This window comes from Apteryx mantelli, chromosome 2, assembly GCF_036417845.1.
Source record: "Apteryx mantelli isolate bAptMan1 chromosome 2, bAptMan1.hap1, whole genome shotgun sequence".
In the NCBI taxonomy this organism is placed as follows: domain Eukaryota; kingdom Metazoa; phylum Chordata; class Aves; order Apterygiformes; family Apterygidae; genus Apteryx; species Apteryx mantelli.
The window spans coordinates 17,965,018-17,985,287 of record NC_089979.1 but is presented as its reverse complement, the minus strand read 5'-3'; the positions used below and the strand labels follow the sequence as shown (position 1 = coordinate 17,985,287).

Genomic DNA, 20,270 nt, shown 5'->3' with positions numbered 1-20,270 from the left:
TTGGTTTTAGTTGGTTTAGCTGTAACATCAAATTTTCTTCTGACCAGGTGGCTGTGGCTAATTTACAACCACAGTATTATACACATAACAAGTTCTTATTCCATGCAAAATGAAATATTTATGACTAAAATCATGATGTAGTATAAAGAAATACAGGTCGGGTATGATATAGCGAAGCCCTTGAGAAAAGGGGACAAAGGATGCTGTGAAGAGGACACAGGCATAGGATGACAGGAGATGGGGCACACACTTGGCACTGGAGACCCCATGGCTCTAAACTCACCCAAGGTCGGTTAAAGAAATGCAGACCTGGAGCTGGACAACATTGGGTCTTAGGTGTAACAAAGAAAAAGTAACTAACCTACAGGGAATGCACCATATATAGTAAATTTTGATGTAAGGTTGAGCTGCAGACCGATGAAGAAAGAACAAGGTGTAGAAGCATGTTAGAAAACGTAAAAATAGCTCCAGGAGAATCCAGGAGAGCGAGCAAAAATGAAAAAAGAAAAAAAAAATATATGAAAATCACATTCCTCCCAGTGAAACACTCCAGATGCTGACACTGTAACACGCACCACCAACACCAGACTGATGCCAGAGCCCTCAGGATCCAGAGAAGTGGAAGGAACCAGAAAAAAGGTTAGAAACCAGGAAGTGCATGTATAAGAGTTTTAACTGAACTATTATTGAGATACTCTTCTGTACAGAAGAAGTATCAATTTCTTTATTTTCCTCCCTTCCCCCCCCTTTTTTCCATAATAATTAGATCTGGACTAATCAAGATTCTTGGATTAGACTGTTAAGACTTCAATTATACTACAAATTCTTGGCTTTATGAAGTGTGCTTCCTTTTTGCCCATAGCAAGAATTTGAGGGTAACACATCCTAGCCCTAAACTTCTACAGTCAGAGAGATAGTTTCTAGAAGACTGGATAGCTTTGGTAATTAAGAATTAAGCATAAGAGGTCATAAGAGGATTTTTGACACTGCTTTGATAACTATAACTAAAAATCATTGTTCATTATGTTAAGTGCCTACCCTGGTTACCTAGGATAGTACATGAAAGAAAGTTGTGTTCTTTGTGCAGTTATTCTTTGTAGTTGTATATACATTTGCATGATAAAAGATACAACATAACTCTCATCCTGTTTGGAAATTATGTAGTGTCTGGTAAGGCTAAAGTTATATTTTCATTGAAGAAGTTAATGATGCCAACTGTGCTAGTGAAGACAGCTATACTTCTGTATCACAACATTTCTTTGGGGATTTCATCCCACAATTCTATCAACACTATGGCTTTTATAAGCATTACATTCACAGAAGAACTTTTACAAGGTTGCTCTGTATCTTCAGATAGCATTTCATATGGTGTTTCATAAAATAGAACCCAAGAGCTAATACAAAGCTACCGCTGCTGTAATGTGGCTTTTTTCCTTTCTAAATTCATATTATTCTTTGGCTCTCTTCAAGCTTTAATGCAAGGGACGTCATTGCTGAGTTTGTAAAAAAAACATATGTTGCAAAAACACTAAAACTGTCTGACATATATGACTATTTATAACACTAAGTATAAGTCATAATAATAGAAGATACTACTGAGCTGAAGTAACAGTCTAGAAATGTTTAGAACAATTTCCTATATTACTAGCAATATATCAGAAGATATATTTCTTTCCAAGAAGCAACTTATTTTCCAGATTATTGATGAAGTGGATATTCACTGAGTCCTAAAGATAGTTTTTCTTTGTAATAGCTCTTCATTGTAACATATTGCTAAGATAGATCTGTCAAATCAAAGATAGTCAGATGAAGAGTAAACATCCTAGAAGCATAACAGTCATACCAAGTGATGCCACAAGCTATGTCTGGTATCCAAGTAACACTAAACTAGTATTTTTTGTGGATGTTTGAACACACGAACGCTTTATTACAAAAGTCCTGTTTAACAACTGAAGCACTGCTAAACTGTGAAGTGGTGATGTGTGCGCTTTTTGTTAGCATAGGATATGGGACGCCAAGTTCTGATACTTCTTTCTCTTGGTCAGGTCTGGAAACACGTCAAAAATGCCTGAACTTTCAAGTCAAGCAATAAGACATGAAAACAGATAATCAAGAGGTAATACAAAACAGTGCTGTGGAAATTCATGACTTGGCATTTGTATTGTGAAGGGTAGATACAGTCAGTGATATAGCCAGTGATATAGCCAGGAGAAGCAACTTTATGTTTAGTCACTTAAGTGACTTATTTACTGTTAGTTAACAATGTGAAGTGCTTAAAAGAGGTTTAAAAAAAAAAAAACACATAAGAAAAAAAATCTGGTTTAGAATCAGAAAGCATCTCATATGTTCAACAGTAACAACTCTGTATTATTCATTTGCCAGCTGCAAGCCATTTTGACTAATTCTGCGTAAGCTCTGTTGGTCTGTTTTTAAAATGATATAGAACTTAAGGAATCTATCAGACAAAGAACCAAAGCCCTATTGTCTTTTGTATTTTGGTATAAATTTGAATTATTCTTTAACTTTCTGCTATGGATGGAAGAAAAGTCATCATATTATTATCCCATTCATACAGGAAGCCAATTGTAACATAACATGAATTCAGCTACATGTTTATGGTTTAAATGAGTCATAATATTATTAAACATATAGTTATGTAATATTTCTTTCCAGGAATTATGGATGATAACTTGTCTAGAACAGATCATTTTTACTGTCATTTTTTTCTACCCAATAAGGAGCTAAACTCAGCTTCATCTGTGCAAATGATATTCCTACCCTGCCCTCTATTAACTAAGCAATTATATTTACAGTGGCATGCAAACATTTAGTTTCTATATAGAACCAATTCATTACATGAGACCTTGAGGATAAGCTGCTGGTTAGGCAAGGGACACACAGCTTCTACAGTTTACAAAAGAATTGTTGTTGAACTAAATTGGCAGATTTGCCCCATTAATCTGCAAGGCACCAGCCTTATAACTGAGGGATCAAGGGTGTAAATTCCAGCAGCAGCTGCACTTGTTTTAGAAATTATTTATCAGCTGACATTTTGCCTGTTATTTTAGCAGTTCCATGCTAGGTGTGAGTGATGCTTTCATTCACAACCACAACTACATCTCAGATGAAAGAGGTCACATTGCTTCTTCAGCATAAGAAGCACTCATTAATATGCCAGAGAAATTCTGACAATAAAATTGCAGAAGATGGTCATTGCAGTGATTCATTTCTTATACAGTTGAATAAGGAGTTGCTCTCTAGCATAATATTGTATTATACCCAAAGGAAGTTAGCCCAAGGACTGCCCCTGCATATTCTATCTTGGCATGAAACAGCCCTGCACTTCATTCCCTGGAGAAAACTGAGTCAAATATATTATCACTTCTCTATGACTGTGGTCTAGCAGAATCCAAAATCCCAAATATTGATAAAACTCTCACTAAGCAGGAGATAAAGGACACTGAAATGACAAATCAAAGGAATCTTTGTCCATAATCCTTTGAAAAGTCTTTCGCTACAACCCTGTTATAAATGATGTCTGTGCTGTGTATCTGCTCAAAATTTCAATCAGCCCTTTCTTGCATTTCTGGCAACCTGCAGTCTTCATTTAAATCATGCTACTCGACAGGTGCCACGTATAACCTGAGAGCTGCCAGCTCACTCTTCTGTCTCTTCATCTTCACATGACTGGAGCTTCCAGCCCTGACACCAAACACAGACATAGCAGGATCAAAAAACTTTTTTGATTCTTTCTTAGTTGGTATGGATCCAAACACACATCACATGGCAATCATAAGAATGATCAACCTAATTCTCTTCTCCTTCATACTCGATTTACACTGATACAATTTTACTAATTTAATGGAACTATTTCTGATGTAAAGTGGTGGGGGTGAAAGAAGAATCTGGTTTGTCTGTAGCATACTTATTTTATTCTTAGCAAATTATAGGTCACATTCTCACATCTGCACACCACTTATTTGCCCAGGAAAAGTCACACTGAGGAAAAAGTCTCACTGAAGTAACTATCTTGTGTAATTAGAAATTCAGCAGCTTTTTCAATTTCACATTTTGATATTGTTACAGCTTAATCAATGTAATAAAACTAAAGGTTTCTCATTATATTATGAAAAAGGTTTTCCGATGCTGAAAACAAGAACCCTCTTTTTTAGCACTGCTATGTCAAAATAGCATTCTGTATGAACTAAAATATATAACAAATGACCATTTTTTGCATGTATAGCATTCTAAACAGAGGAAATGCTTTGCAGATAATTCAGTTTCCAATGGGAGCACATGGAGACACCATTCCTTCTTTGCCACAAGTCCCTGTGGCACAACAACATCCTGGGGTGCATCAGGAAGAGTGTTGCCAGCAGGTCGAGGGAGGTGATCCTCGCCCTCTACTCAGCCCTGGTGAGGCCACATCTGGAGTACCGTGTCCAGTGCTGGACTCCCCAGTACAAGAGAAACATGGAGCTACTGCAGCGAGTCCAGTGGAGGGCTACTAAGATGATTAGGGGACTGGAACATCTCTCACATGAGGAAAGGCTGAGAGAACTGGGACTGTTTAGCCTGGAGAAGAGAAGGCTCAGGGGGTATCCTATCAGTGTGTATATCTGATAGGGGAGGAATAGAGAAGATGGAGCCAGACTCTTCTCAGTGGTGCCCAGTAAAAGGACAAGTGGCAGTGAGCACAAACTGAAATACAGAAAATGCCATTCAAACATAAGAGAAATCTTTTTTACTGTGAGGGTGACAGAGCACTGGAACAGGTTGCCCAGAGAGGCTGTGGGGCCTCCATCCTCGGAAATACTCAAAACCTAACTGGACACGGTCCTGAGCATCCCTGCTCAAGGTGACCCTGATTCAGCAGGGGAGTTAGACCACATGATCTCCAGATGTGCCCTCCAACTTCAGTGACTCTGTATTCTGTTTTGGTCAGATCATTTCCACATGTAAAGACACAAGTTCTCTCAGGAAAAAAGAATTCTGTTGGTTTTTAGAGTACGTGTACATGAGAAATTTGGCACACAGCATACAGTCTTTTAAGGTGAAAAACCATACTTGACAAACAGTAGGGAGCACACATTGGTGTTGAGACACTGAACGTCTTCAAAGTGAAACCAAGCAGACCTTGATCACCAGGATTTCATGAAGTGCAAAGCATGGCTAACAGGGTGACAAGGTCAGCGTAATCCAGCAGCTAGGAATAAGGAAAGACAGTACCACTCAAACAATTAACTCTTTTCAAGGCACAAGCAGTTTCTGGACCTCTAATTAAGAGTTTCTAACTTTCTAACTTTGAGGTATTATAAAGACTTTAACAGACAAGGTAATTATTAAATATATATATATATATATATGCACAGAGAGAGAGAGAGAGAGAGAGAAAGAGAGAGAGAGAGAATATACTACCTGATAGCCAAATGTGTTGTTTTGTGATCCATGTCGTGGGACTCCTGGATTTTCACATGCTGTGCGAGTAGGTTCTTTAAAAAAAATTACAATAAACAACAAAACAAGTTACATTATTTTAGTTAAAAATATGAATGTATTACAAAATTTTGTTCAACAATATGCAGTAAGCTAAGGAAACAAAAATAAGGTGCTTTGATTTGTAGAAAGTATAAAATAGCACCAGAATAATTGAAAATAGCTGAAAACTCCTAGACTGACTGAGCAGATGAAGAACAGCAAGAATTCAAGAAATTTCAATATTATGAATGTCACCTTACCTATACATCGAGGAGAGGAGCCACTCCATGTGCCATCTGCTTGGCAAATCCTAGTGCTGGAGCCAACCAAAATAAAAGGAGGATTGCAGCTGAAAGAGACTTCTGACTGATAGATGAAGCTCTTGCCTTCTCTTTTCCCCTGAGCAGGCACTCCAGGGTCACCACAAAACTTTGCTATGAGAAGAGATGTGATAGAAAAGACATTTGTCATTTATTAAAGTATATGAAAATAACATGTGAACTCAGTCAAGTAGCTATTCCAAATTTCATACTTTTTTCTTTTTCTTTTTTTTTTTTTTTAAACACAGAAGCATTTGATAGCAATTCATTGAGAGACTAGAGACTTCATCTTTAGTCTCCTTCAGTGTGCAGCAGTTTTGCTAGCTGTTCAAAATGCCTAAGTAGTGGGATTGCTCAGTAGCTTGAAGCTGACACTCCAGGTATGCAAGAGTTCTTTTCTTTAGCACAAAATATCTACATTTCACCTCTGTCCCTACTCCTCAAACAACATCAACCTGCAAACCTTCCTGTAGAGAGCAATTAGAGAGCATAACAAACCTTTAACCTTTGTCTCCTGCCCTCTCCTGCTTTCTGCCCACTGTTCTACATTTTTGTACAATTAAAGGATTTAGCAGACAGATTTTAAGAACAGTAAACACTTACATCCTCATCATTCACTGAAGGATAAGATCTGGCGTTTACAGAAGTGCAACACTTGAAAGTTATTATGGCATATATACATATATATAAAAATATATAATGTTAGCCATATATATAAAACATATTAAACAAGAATTTCAGCAGCAGCAATCTAAAAGTCAAACAGTAATAAGCTTTTATTAGAAGGGATAAATTTGACTTTGAGAACATATTGTTTAATTGGTATTTTTACTTTAAACCTAACTCCTGCAAGATTCCTCATGCCTATAGCACAGCACAACTGACTAGGTGCACTGCTGACAAATTTTCTGGCCTCCTTCTGCAACATAAAGTACTGATTATTGTCATAAGCTGGATTTTGAATAATTGATTCAGGAAGTGCAATCAGCTATGGTAAATCCTGTGCCATCAGACTATATTATTGCTTGACACATCATGAATTCCAATACAGTACAGTCTAATTTCACGTCAACCAGAAAATGTTATAATACAAATTAAAAAAAAAAACAAACAAAACTAACTTAGATGTTCATAAAGACATATTTCTACGGGACATGTTCAACACAGAGCGGAAATTTCAGCTCCATCTTTCTCTCTGCAAACAAAATTTAAGTTACATGTATTAATCACTTTTCAAAACACATTTCTAGTATTTCCATCTTTGTCACCTAGGTCTTTATCTTTCCAAAGGATCTACTCACAGAAAATGCTCCTGCTCTCTACCCATCACTGTGGAGACTGACTGACTGTACAGGAACTTCATGCACACACACACAGCCTTGAAGAAAAGGCTTAATCTACAACAGATCAGAAATATATACGATTTCATGGCTTTTAGCAGTTGGGATTGCCTGCAAAATTATAGGCCCACTTCCAAACTGATCTATGAACCGAGGGTAGTGCCACAATGAATCTCACTGGCTGAATGACAAATCACCATTGTAAGTTATAGTTTCATCAGTAAAGTTTTATGGAATTCTTAATCTATAAATATATGAAACATTTACAGATTTTTAATACAGAGGCTTGAAATTGTCTCCTGCTCAGTTCTTTGCACTAGTAAGGTAGCAAACACCCTCCGGGGCGGGGGGGGGGGGGGGGGGGAAATCCTCACGTTAAAAAATGCTGTTTTGGTGAGCTGATTAGACTTTTATAAAAATAAACAAACTCTATCACTCATTTGTGACAGAGATATCACCATTACCCAGTCATGAAATAATTGCTAGCTGCCTTTTATATAGGTAACCATGGAAACCAGGCACTATGGGAAGTCACAGCAGTTTTTCTCCATTCCTGACAGAGGGGACTACAGTACATACTAAAGCTACAGCCGACCAGAAGCTCTGTGAGATCTCCTATTCCCAGTAGAAAAGTTCTTCTAAGGATTCTGAGAGCCTTTAATAAAGATATGGCAGTGGAGATCAGGCACTGAGGCTGGGAGGTTGGATCAGCTTCAAATAGAGCACTTAAAAACAAAACAAACAAACAAACAAACACCTACCACCACTGTTATCACATCTGAAAAATTTCTAAACACTTTCCTCAACCTTCCTACCCTCTAGAACCTCATTCTTCAAAGACATTTAATTGATGAACAGTAATTTAAATCTGTAGTTAGGCAGCTTCAGGCATAGGCCTATAGTTTCATTTGCTTTCCATTGTCAAGCTTATAAAAACAGTATTCCTTTACTGATACAAGATACTATACCATAAATTAAACAAATTTACTAGATCACAGATGACAAACAAATAGCCAAGCAGAGACATGACTGTATTTCATTCTGAATAGTTACTCTGTGTCATATTTCCACAACAATAATTCCACGTCCCCCTTGCATATCTTCAGCTACAGGCTGTACGGAACCGAGCTGGGAACTAAATTTTGATGTCAGGAGCTGCTTAAAGATTGCTCATTGAGAATGACTTTCTCCGTCTCCCTCTCACTTCTGCCAGATGGCAGCTGATTTAAGCTCTTTGACAAGCCTTGGCTGCCAATTGATTTCTACTGCAAGCCAATGGGTAACCACTGCACATCAACAGCACTCAGTTAGTGTAATCTCTGCATGAAACAGCCTTTAATTCCTGGGCAGCTGCATTCTGTGCTAACTACACATTTCACATAGTTTAAAGGCGGAGCCCCTTTGTGGAGTATATTGCAGTATTCCAGCATCTAAGATGATAAATACTTTAAGTGATACCCACAACTGAAAGGAAGGACACAATCAAGACCAAAATGATGAAAAGCATTTTCAAGGTCTTGCTGTTCTTAATACAGTGGATTCTGGAAGAGCTGCATATAGTGAATTTAGGCAACAAACGGTGGGTGTCACCTTTGGTCAAGCAGGCTTATAAGATGTTAAGTATTTTTTCCCAGAAACAATGTTTTCACCCTGCTCCCATTCTGAAATATACAGTTTCAGCAGCACTAAGGAACTGTTGCTTACGGTATGAGAATATCATTAGTAAAAAATAAAAGAGAAGAAGTAAAGAATCTATATGACATACTTTCATAGGAGTAGGATATAAATAAAGCCAGAGTAGAAGAAGTTTTTGAAAAGGAAAGAGGAATAATACAAAGAAATAGTAAAAGAACTCAAATGAAACTTTGGAAACTGTAATGCCACAAAGATGGAATCATCCTCTTCCAGTTAGACTCCCTGTTCAAGAACATGACGTTCTTCAGTACAATCAATCGAACATCTCTCAAAAGCAACACAATCACTTTTTAAAAAGAAAAATTAAAGTAATCACTGGAATGACACCAACCTAAAGAATGAGGCACATTTGCTATTGTAATGAAATTCATATCAATATAAATTCCATCAGTGTTACAAGTTTTAAGCAGTAATTTTTATTAACCTGAAAGTCATAACTTAATTTAGCATAAGGGAAAAAATACAATTGTCAAGAAATCATGCTGGGGTCTAGACAACACTGGCGACAGACAAAAATCCCTGTGACATCAGAGAAAGTTTAGCACAAGTACTGAGTAAATAAAAGACTGTACAACAAGAACTCCTCTGTTCTATATGTAGCTGGATCTAAAAAGAAGACAGGACCTCTCAGTCTTGATTTGCTTGGGCTTATTTGATACACATTGCCTGTTATATTCCTTTTGTGTTGTTGGGTTTTTTTTTTTTTTTTTTTTTTTGAGGTTTCCTATGTGCTCACATAAGATTTATGGATGTTCCCATCACTCCCTCAATCTATAAATTACCTTATGATCTTAGAAAATATAAAAGGAATGTATTTGCCCAAGTTTAAAATGAACTAAGCCACTGCTGAAAAAAAACTGAGCACTCTAAAGAAGAAAAAAGAAAGATGGTAGAATAAAGAAATGCAGGAGCATAAAGGAAATACTTACGCAAGCACTGAGGTACTTCACCGCTCCAGGTTCCATTCCCAACACAAGTCAAAACAGCAGGAAAAGAGAGTTCGTAGCCTGGAGAGCAGACATAGCTAACACTAAATCCCCAGTCAAAGTTCATTCCTTCCAACCTTCCATTAGAGATCTGGGGAGGTGTTGGGCAGGTAACAGCTGCAATAACATTCAAAATAATTAGGCCCAGCTGCTGTAAATATCCCCAGTGTATACACAATTACTAGAAGAACCATATGTGCTAATTTCACCTCTTTTGGAGGACAATACAGTGAGGACATGCTATCTTCCTCACTATATTCTTGCCACGTTACCTGAAGTTAATACTTTTGGTCGCTTCCATTTCAGAGACATACTATAATGGCTGATTGATAAAGTATCTTAAATAAAAGAGCATACTGAATCAAGCGGGGTAGAAAGACTATGCAAAAATTGCTATACAGACTATGAAGTGTACAATATTTAAAATATGCTTGAAGATATTTTATAAAATGATTTTGTTTTTCTATTTAGGAATCATTGAGTACAGTTATTTTCAGTTGCACATGGTAATAGTCAAATACTTTCTTCCTGTTAACCACTTTAGGCATATTCTAGATATTAAGGCTCTGGGATGAAATACCAGGACATGATTCCTTCAAAATATGGCTGCACTATCTGTTTGCAGGGACTACAGTTTGGTTAGTATTTGCTTCATGAATTGCTTCTCCTCACCAGAAAGCATCCAGCTGGAGGGAGGAAACTTAAGGATTTACATCTTGAAATAATCAGTATTGCTCTAGAAAGATGGCCACAAGAAATGTTTCTGCATGGTTTCTCATTTCCAGGCCTCCCAGGAAAAAGAAAAAAAAATCTACTCAGTCCTAGGAAATTGAAAAGCACCACAGGAGGACACAGGAATAAATGAACACAAATGCAGTGATGAGGATAAAAGGGCTCTTAACTGGAGAAAGGAGTAGTAACAGACAATTGCTAATTGAGGGCTAAAGGAAAAAGAAGTGAGATGAAAGAAAGTATGTATTAATCAGAACAGGGAAAACTGAGACAAAAGGTACTAGAATGAATGAAAAAGAGAAAAGAAGTGAAAAGGGATGAATAAATAGGGAGTGAGGAGAGCACCAGTGGGAGAAAGTGTGCAAACAAAAGAGAAGGAAAGCAAGTGAAACTAGTTTGACTGAATTCAGTGGAGACAGTTGGGGTAAATGAGGAGAGATGGTGACTAAAAATAAAGGAGAGAACACAGAGGTCACAAGAATGGAGGAGATGAAATGCTGCACTCATAACCTTTACGCTTATATTTAGTCAGCTGTCATCCTGCATGCTTAAGGAATTCAGATGTACTAAATCAGGAGCAGTGTGTCTTTGAATGTGATTTGCAGAAGATTCACTGCATGCCATTTTTATTGTTAGGCATTTCAGTGAGAGAATCCCTACCATCTGCATCACAAAGATGCTCTGCAACATCATTCATCGCTTTTTGAGAATTGCGGATGACAGCAGGACTATTATTAGAATAATCCTTTTCCAACCAGGCCCTATTTTTGAGACTTTCTGTTTACATTGCTCTGGTTCACAGCAAAAAAAAAGGACATGATAGCCATTGCCACGCTTTCCTGATGCTTTAATAAAAGTCAGGTAGAAGCAACACAGATAAAACCACAGATACCACATTAAGTGGTAGAAGTCCATCTACATTCTCCAAGAGCTTCATTACTAGTCCTTCTAAAAAGAGCTTTATGTTTTAACTTCTGAGCTGAATAATAAAGGAAGGAATAACTGTTGAGAATAAGGAAAGGCGACAGACGGAGAAGGATGAAAATAAGGGTAATACCAGAAGTGGGGGGGAGGGGAGGAGAGGAGCAAGGCAGAATGCTCCCCATGATGCTTTGATCAGAGAGTCAACCATAAATACATACATTTCTCAGGTTTTCAGCTGAAAGTATATTACAAAAGCAAGTCAGCAGAAGAAAATCAATGCTTGAATAGTTCATATTTAGTTGCAGATGAACATGCATCCTTTTCAACTAGGCAAAGCTGGAGAATCATTTATATCTTCTATTTCAACAGCACTGAGACAATTACGTATTTATTTTCTATCAGTTCATTTTCCAATTATTTTAACTAAATGGTACCAAAGGACCCTGGCACTTTATCCTGAGAGTAAGAACTAGTTAATATACATTTCAGATATACTACTGCATATTATATATTCCTTTTCATTATACAGTCAAAAAATGGGGGGTATTAATTTCTGGTGCATATTATTTTTTCTCATTACACAGAAACTGGTGTGAATAGCAGGAACCTCTGAGAACGCTAGAGATTCTGCATATGGTTATTATTTAGTATTTATATAAGCCATAAATATGTATGGCCTAAAAGACAGCACGACTCAAGAACTCTAATCAGAGGTTACTCTCCTGTTTCCAGTTAGGTCTTAGCCCTGTGGTCCTTAAGAATTAGAGGCTGGGAGGCTGTTAGGGGGTGTGTATTGTAAGTGCTTGTCCTGTTTTAAGATCTTCTAGCTGTTCACTTACAGACACTCTCAGAGACAAAGTACCGGACTTTTGGTCAATTGAACCAGTATAGCTATTCTTACGTTCTTAAAATCAGTTTTGTAATTGAAGCTAAGGCTGGTTTAGAACACAATACAAATAAATAAAAAATGTTAATTTTTAAGAGGATCTTGAAGTCTGACATCCTTCAGAATGGAAAAAAATTCAAAATGTTGGCAAAATAACTAAGAAAAAATATGACATTATCAAAGGTGAAAGGATGAAATGGGACTTGGTAAGACTTAGGGAGAACTGTACTGGCAAGGAAAATGGCTGCAGATGGGGTGGAGACGTGAAATTGATTTGATCTGCTGTGGTAAATGAACCCGGGGAGAAAATGAGCCTCACTAAGCAGGAATGTAATTGTACTTCCAGAGAAGAAGACAGTCTGCCTGTTCCAGGATGGAAGGAAGATGGAGGAGAACAAAGTAAGCACAGACTTAGCTGGCTAAGTTGTAAAAGAATAGACTACAGACACACTCAGTGCAAGTGTATCACAAAGAGATAACACTGAAAAAGCAAAGATGATTCTCTAAATCTGTGATATCAGGAAGAGTGAGAAGAATGAGTAGAGAGAAGATGTTTTGGGATGTAGCAAGAAAGAGAGTGTGGGTTTCTTAGAGAAAAACTATTTTGATGACATAGAATAGTCTTCCACTGAAGTTAAGATTTTTTGCTGCTGACATTTCAACAAAGGATAGTAAAACTAAATTCCTCTAAAAAGGAAAACTTAGGAATACAAGCAGTAAAAGAGAGAGAAGATGAGGATATGGAGATTTATCCTTTCATTTTTCACACTAGAGAAAATAACATAAAGCAGACAAATGTTTATTAGGGAATTTTCTAGAAGGATTTAGAGTTTGCCAAGTATGTTGATACAATACAATGATGCTCAAAGGTGCACATCTAATGAAGGAGGGATCAGCAAAAGATCTTAACCTTATGGAGAGGGTAACCGAGAGCAATATGCCTATTGAGCACATGCAGTTGTATATGATCTAGACCTTTCCCAAAAGCTTCTGTCATGTGCTTAATTGGCATGTTTGTAAAGACAAGGATATAGGTAGGTCACCTTGGTATGACATCTTAACCGTATTTAGAAATATAAGAAAGCAAAAAAAATATCTAAACCGTCATTTCATATTGGCTAATTTAGTTTAGCAGCAAAGTAATAAAAAGTTCTATAAAGCTACAAAGAACTGTCCAACCTACTGTGCTGCTATAAGCTTAAAAAATAAGGCAAATAACCAAATGATGAAGTCACAGTTCCTGCAGCCAAGAAATCAATGCAATATATTCATAATAACACTAAGTTTTGGGCTCTACAGAAATATTTGATTGACACATTGCAATAAACAGAAGATGTAAATGTCATAGAAGAAATAGCTGACAATCAAAATAAATGTTGTACCTTTGCATGCTGGGATTACTCCACTCCATGTGCCATTGCTAGTACAAGTGCGAATTAAGGAGCTATTTGATTCCATTGTATAACCCGGTTGGCACATATACGTAACATTTTGTCCAACAACATAATCATCACCATATCTCATACCATTGGCTGGTACTCCTGGATCTCCACAACTGATAACTGCAGGTAAATAGTTGAAGAAAAAATTTAAAAACTCAAATTTGATTTATTTATATATAAAGGTGGAAAAACATGTGGCCAAATTATAATTTATTAGGAAAAAAAAAAGAGGAGGAAAAAGTATGATACATCTGTTTATCCCCATCAACAGAAGATAAACATATATGTCATCTAAATTAGCTGCCAAACATAACATGTGGAGTTGTACAGCTGTTACCTTTTGGAGAAAATCAATACACCTGTTCAAAAGTAGAAGTAACGGACTGTACAATTTTAATCAGTAAAATTTCAAGACCATAAAATGAAAAGTAGCAAAGAAATTAGTCATATGTTGCTGTCACCCTTTGATACCCACAAATGTTCATATCAATTTAGAACTTCACATTTAAGAAAGTAGATATCTATTGCATCATTTACTTTTCCATGTGTACATCCTGACAGCAAACACAGCCTGGAAAATCTATGCTATATGTCTGAAAAAAACTTCCAGTTTGTTACCAGGTACACAAACAGATGAGAGTACTGCATCCAGTTCTGGGCTCCCCAGTACAAGAGGGATGTGGCACTACTGGAGCAAGTCCAGCGAAGGGCTACAAAGATGATTAGGGGACTGGAGCATCTCTCTTATGAGGAAAGGCTGAGAGAGCTGGGCCTGTTTAGCTTGGAGAAGAGAAGGCTGAGAGGAGATCTTATCAACGTGTACAAGTATCTGAAGGGAGGGTGTCAAGAGGATGGGACCAGACTCTTTTCAGTGGTGCCGAGCGACAGGACGCGAGGCAACGGGCACAAACTGAAACACAGACACTTCCATCTTAACATGAGGAAAAACTTTTTCACTGTGAGGGTGACAGAGCACTGGAACAGGTTGCCCCGAGAGGTTGTGGAGTCTCCTTCTCTGGAGATATTCAAAACGCGCCTGGATGCAATCCTGTGCAATGTGCTCTAGGTGACCCTGCTTGAGCAGGGGGGTTGGACTAGATGATCTCCAGAGGTCCCTTCCAACCTCAGCGATTCTGTGATTCTGTGAGAGTGTGCAGGCAACACCAAATATGGCCCATGGTTTATGCCAAAGTTAGGCCTATAGTATTTTAATGAATGAGAGTGGTTGTGAAACATCTTGTGACTTCTAGCATCAAGAGATAGTTAATGTTAAAACGGAGGTACATCACTACAGTCTGAGAATTATAGTAGAATAGTTTCTTCTCAGATCTGGTCAGTTAGATCTATCAATCTCTGGAATAGTTTTCAGAGTGAGAAATCTTGAGAACCCAATGATCAAAAACTGTTGTTTTCATGAATTAAAAAAAAAAAAACTGTCTAGTTTATAAAAAAGATAAGATAAAAAAATTCTAGTTTATATGAAATACAGCACCCATGTGTTTGACAGCTTATCTTATAGTAATGTGACAACCCCCTTACAGTAATCTCATTATTTCTGGATAATTGTGTGAGGCAGTTTCCTGGGCAGAGAGCACATCCTGGCTACTCCTGACTCAATGCCAAAGCATAGCCCTTGTGCATGGCATCCGCTCTGTATCCTGGTTTCCAAAATGAGAAAACCCCTGACCATGCCTGTAGTGCATCCTGGCCAGGTCCCTTGAACTGAACAACTGGGGAACTGAGACACCAGGCGTACAGTATATCTGCTCTACAGTTTATCACCATCTAAGTGAGCAAATACTAATTAAGCTGCATGTATCAAATCTTCTGAAAGTCAAAATGTCCCATGCAGTGGGAGTCTAAGGATGTGGAATAGACTATAGAACATACTACAAGGTTAGCTGGGTTAATCTAAAGTTAGCTAGTTCTGTTTAGGCAAAGAAAACTGGAGTTCAGCCTATTTTGTTTCACCTAGAAATACAGTTTGTTTGGGTTTTTTTGAAAACTGTTATAAAATTGTAGATTTTTCTTTGTCATTCTTCAACAAATATAGAAGTGTCAAAGATAGAACTGTATCTCTTAGTTACAAGAGTATGTTCATATACCCTGCATGATCTACCTTTCTTTAGTTCAAACATTCCATTTACTGTGATTAATGTTGCAAATTCAACTAAAATCATCCTTGATATTTTTCCAGGTATACTATTGTTTTAACTGGATTACAATATAATATCCATGTCTTTATCCTTTTTTTTCCCTAACCACAGTTTCATTGCTTTGGATTTTCCTGTATGAAGACTATTGCAAATCACAGCCTTACAAATTTAAAGATATGTCCATACACTGTATACGCTCAAGCAGTTCCACAGATGACCCATTTACTTCAGAGATTTCTGAAACCTGTTTGCCTTGTTTTTTTAAATCCAACAAAAATTGTTCCCAGCTTTCTCACTCATCTTCATTACAACCTCCACTTCATACTTTTGGTCATTAATAAATAATTTTTGTTTCTTCCACTGCTGCTACAAAAGTTTTGTATCCTTTCCTGCCACTGACAGTTTAAAGTCTGTCCGTCATACTGCAATGTCAATGCAGATCTCTAGATTCCTCTACCCTCTCAAAATTCCTATCTTACTATCACTAACATTTCAAATTATATCTGAAAAAAACCTAAAACTGCTGTTCTTACACCTGTTTTTGTCCTTTTGCACTTACCTTTGTTAGTAATCTTTGTCTTACTATAGAATAAGGGCTGCATGAAAGAAAAGGCTTAAGGGAGGAAAAGTGTCATTCTCCATAGTACTGTGTTGTTACAACAGAACTACTTGTAGAGCTGGGTGAGGAGCAGTAAGAAACATCTTTTCACTCTTTTGCCTTACTTACACTGCAGCATTTGACTTTCAAAGAAAGAAAAAGAAGTTGTAAGGAGAAAACCTGGAGTCTACTTAGATATTGTGTTTTGTCATAAATGTAGTGAATAGAACCTTAACTAAAAGAAACATGCTGTAGTTAACTAGCAGGCTCAATGGCAGTTTCTGAAGTTCAGAGATTCATAAATAGGACTGGAACAGTCCTTGAGAGGTCAGACAGTCCATCCAATGACCCAAATTTGGACCACCTTTACTTAAGTCTGTATGGTATGTGAAAAGCAGCTTAAATTGTGAATGCTGACAGGTGGCAGATAATGATGTGTTGGGGGTGAATGTTCAAAACTGAACTTCTGACCGCTCAAGCAGAAGCCTGCTACATGCAAGTTGCAACAGGTATGGGCTTGTTTTAAGTTTTGATAATACTTGGACTAAATAAAAGCGGCATGTCCTGAATCCTCCAATTAACAGAGACAGAACCAGGCTGATCATGCATTGCGCTTCTGCACATAGACTATTTAGACTGGAAAACTGAGGGCTTCAGGGTCCAGAAAGAAGGTGAAGATCCTCCCTGGAGGAAAGCTCCTGGAAGTTGGGGAAGACCCTGGAGATGGGGGAGAAGCGTGGAGATGAATGCTGAGGTTGCCCAGGGACCTTGGCTGGTAACATCTGAGGCTGGTAACTGAGAGGAGCAGCACAACAGGAACTGGCACAACTTTGTACCTGAACTGCCTGCGCCAGCAGTGGTCTCCCTGAACGTAACACTGCAGGGGAGCTAGCCAACGAGCGTGTGAGATAATCAAATAGGGTAAAAGCTTGAAATCTGTTGGCTCTTAAATGAACCCTGGTATGCAGATCCACTGTGGGTTGTCACTTACTTTGTGTCACTGGTGACAGCTGCTCCTGACAGATGCTTGCCTAACCTGTTCTCAAAACCTATAATGTTCCATGAGGTTCCCTGAACTGAACAGACAATAAGGACGTTTTGGGAAATCTGGTCATAGTCAAAAATGGAGAGCATGGTGGGGGCAGCCAGTTAAAAAGGAAATAAAAACTGCCCTGTCAATGAAGTCTGTTGGCACTGCCAGTTCCAACACCATTACTGCTTTAGACGCACTTTGAAATCACCGTGAAGAAATGGTTCCATCAGAATAGATAAGATAAGATAAGCTTTTCCAGGTGTATTTTATAGTCCTGGAGATAGAACAAGCAGGAGACAGGGAGGTAATTGTTAACCCATGATCTGTTATCTAGCTATTTAGCTAACATGGTCCACTAACTAGTTGTTAATTAGCCATTAGCTAACCGTTAAAATTGAGATATTATCTTAATAGGTAGCATGGCAAGATGTGTTTGATGAAGTTTCCTATGTTCTTATGTGCCTTTAGGTGGGGTGGGTATTTGTAGAATTAAAGACCAGTAGAAAGGGACACAGACTGGGCACTGGTTCTGGCTCTGCACAGGGGTTTGGATTAGATGATCTCCAGAGATGCCTTCTGACCTCAACAATTCTGTGATCCTGTCAAATGCCTATGCATTTCTGGATATTTAGAGCTGCTGCTAGTACCTGTATCAGCTTGTACAGAAGTCACAGCACCTAGTAGTGCTGGTGCATCCCTTTAGGAACTAGTTAATACTCAACAAAGATCAAAAAGGCAGAAATGATGCTAGCTGAGATTCTCAGAGGTTGTACCTTTTTTGGTAAGATTTTAATTCCATCATTCTTTTCAAGTTCTGATGACTCTAGGGGATACACATAATGATCAAACTGAAGAGCCCCCAAAATATTATCTCTGGAATAAATATACCAGGGGATATACTTTTTAACATGTGTAATCATAACAGAGAATTGTGTATTAGGAATGTCAATGTCAACTTGTCTAACACAGTTTAAATACCATTTATTTATTTATTTATTAAATCAATAATAATTTGTTCTTCTATATATAATCTTCACCATGCTTCTCTTTGTTTTATTATCATATTTTCTCTCCTAGGTGAAATCAAGTAAGACTTTTTTTCTAGATTTTAAGCAAAAATCCCTAATTTCTACCTGAGTGGTGCTTTTTGAGAAGACTAAGCTCGAGCATGTACTTCAGCAAAATGTCACTTTAAAATACAAGAAAAATAACAATGCAATTATTGTCAGTAAATACCTTTATCCTTGGTACAATTAATTCAATGATCTTTATAATTTTCAATAAAAAAATAATTAAATAAAAACTCTGGTCTCTCTCTTAGATTTGCCAACTGGAAAAGCAGCTGTTCTCATGCTTACCATTAACAATGGATTTAAGGACAACATAAAAAGAACAAGTTTATTTTATCATCTTATTTTCTGTCTTTATTTTGGTTGCTACAAATGTGTAATGTGGCCTACTCTATAAAAAATCAAGGTACTAGTTTAAAGTATTTTTAAAAATTTTAAAGTATTTTTTTTTTAATTAAGCAACAGTTATATCTCTGATGATGGTGTGTTTTATCAAAATGATAGGCATGGTCACATGTCACAACTGTAAAATTTTCATCAGTGTTATTAAAAGATGAATTAGGAAATGTAATAAAGCAGGAGCAGATGGGTTTAGAAATAAACTGTTTCTAAATGCCCATTATGAATGTGAGAGAAGCTGAAAGAGCTTCTGTTAGCTGACTAACCAAAGGAAGCATAAGGTCAATGAAGAGGCCAAACAGAAGCTGTCATCTGAGAGACGGGCAACGGTTTTGACCTCAGAGTTACTGCAAAAAGAATTCTCAAGTGTTCATTTCAAGGTTTTTCTTTGTCTGCCATCTGCAAGACTGGAATATTATACCACTAAGTTTTCATGACAAAGAAAAAGCACTGAATGAATAATATTTAAATATGACATATCATAAAACATAAACAAGATTAAAAATATACACTAAGGAAGAATTAAAGTAGGCAGCTCCTGTAACCATACAACTGCCTTAAGCTGTAACAGCAGACATTATACTGTGTCTGTCTTTAAATCAATATATTCTTCATCTTTTCATAGCACTACAATTTTTAAACATATTTTACTCATAAAATCATTTATGAAGTAGTTCAAGGAAAAGCTAGAGTCCTTTTATTTATTTGCAATCCACTTCTATATTCTACTTTCCTGTCTTTCAGAAGAGAGAAAAAAACCAAATTCATTAGAGATGAGTCTTACTTGTGCAGTTTGGCAGGGATCCAGACCATGTTCCATTGGCAGTGCACTGTCTTACAGATGATCCAGAAAGTATGTATCCTTCCATGCATGAATAAATTACTGAATTAGAGAATGTAGTTCCATCTATACGAAATACTTTTCCGTTAGCGGTTGTCCCTGGATTACCACACTGTACAGCTATAAAGTAAAATGTTAAATATGCATAAAACGTAGTTAGTAAAGAAAGTTTTTGAAATAGTAATGTCTAAGGACAATCCAGTTAATATTCCTGCTCCCAGCAGTGTTAAGGTGGCAGAAACTTCTGTTGTTGTGCTGAAAATATAGGTTTTACAATGTACTGATAAGGCATGATGTATAGGAAATAGCTGTTTGCATAAATTATCATTTGTTTTTACCTTTTTGTATGTAGGGAAAAACAGCTTAGGAA

The 20,270-nt window shown here is 37.2% G+C and overlaps 1 protein-coding gene across 1 annotated transcript in view; it reads right to left on the bottom strand.

The window, feature by feature from the left end:
* The window catches only part of CSMD3 (CUB and Sushi multiple domains 3), a 734,654-nt gene that overhangs the window by 22,185 nt on the left and 692,199 nt on the right, over positions 1-20,270 (bottom strand). The window contains 5 exon segments of the mRNA XM_067292283.1: positions 5,419-5,492; positions 5,739-5,912; positions 9,763-9,936; positions 13,744-13,923; positions 19,844-20,020. Coding sequence (XP_067148384.1) covers positions 5,419-5,492; positions 5,739-5,912; positions 9,763-9,936; positions 13,744-13,923; positions 19,844-20,020 — 779 coding nt within the window.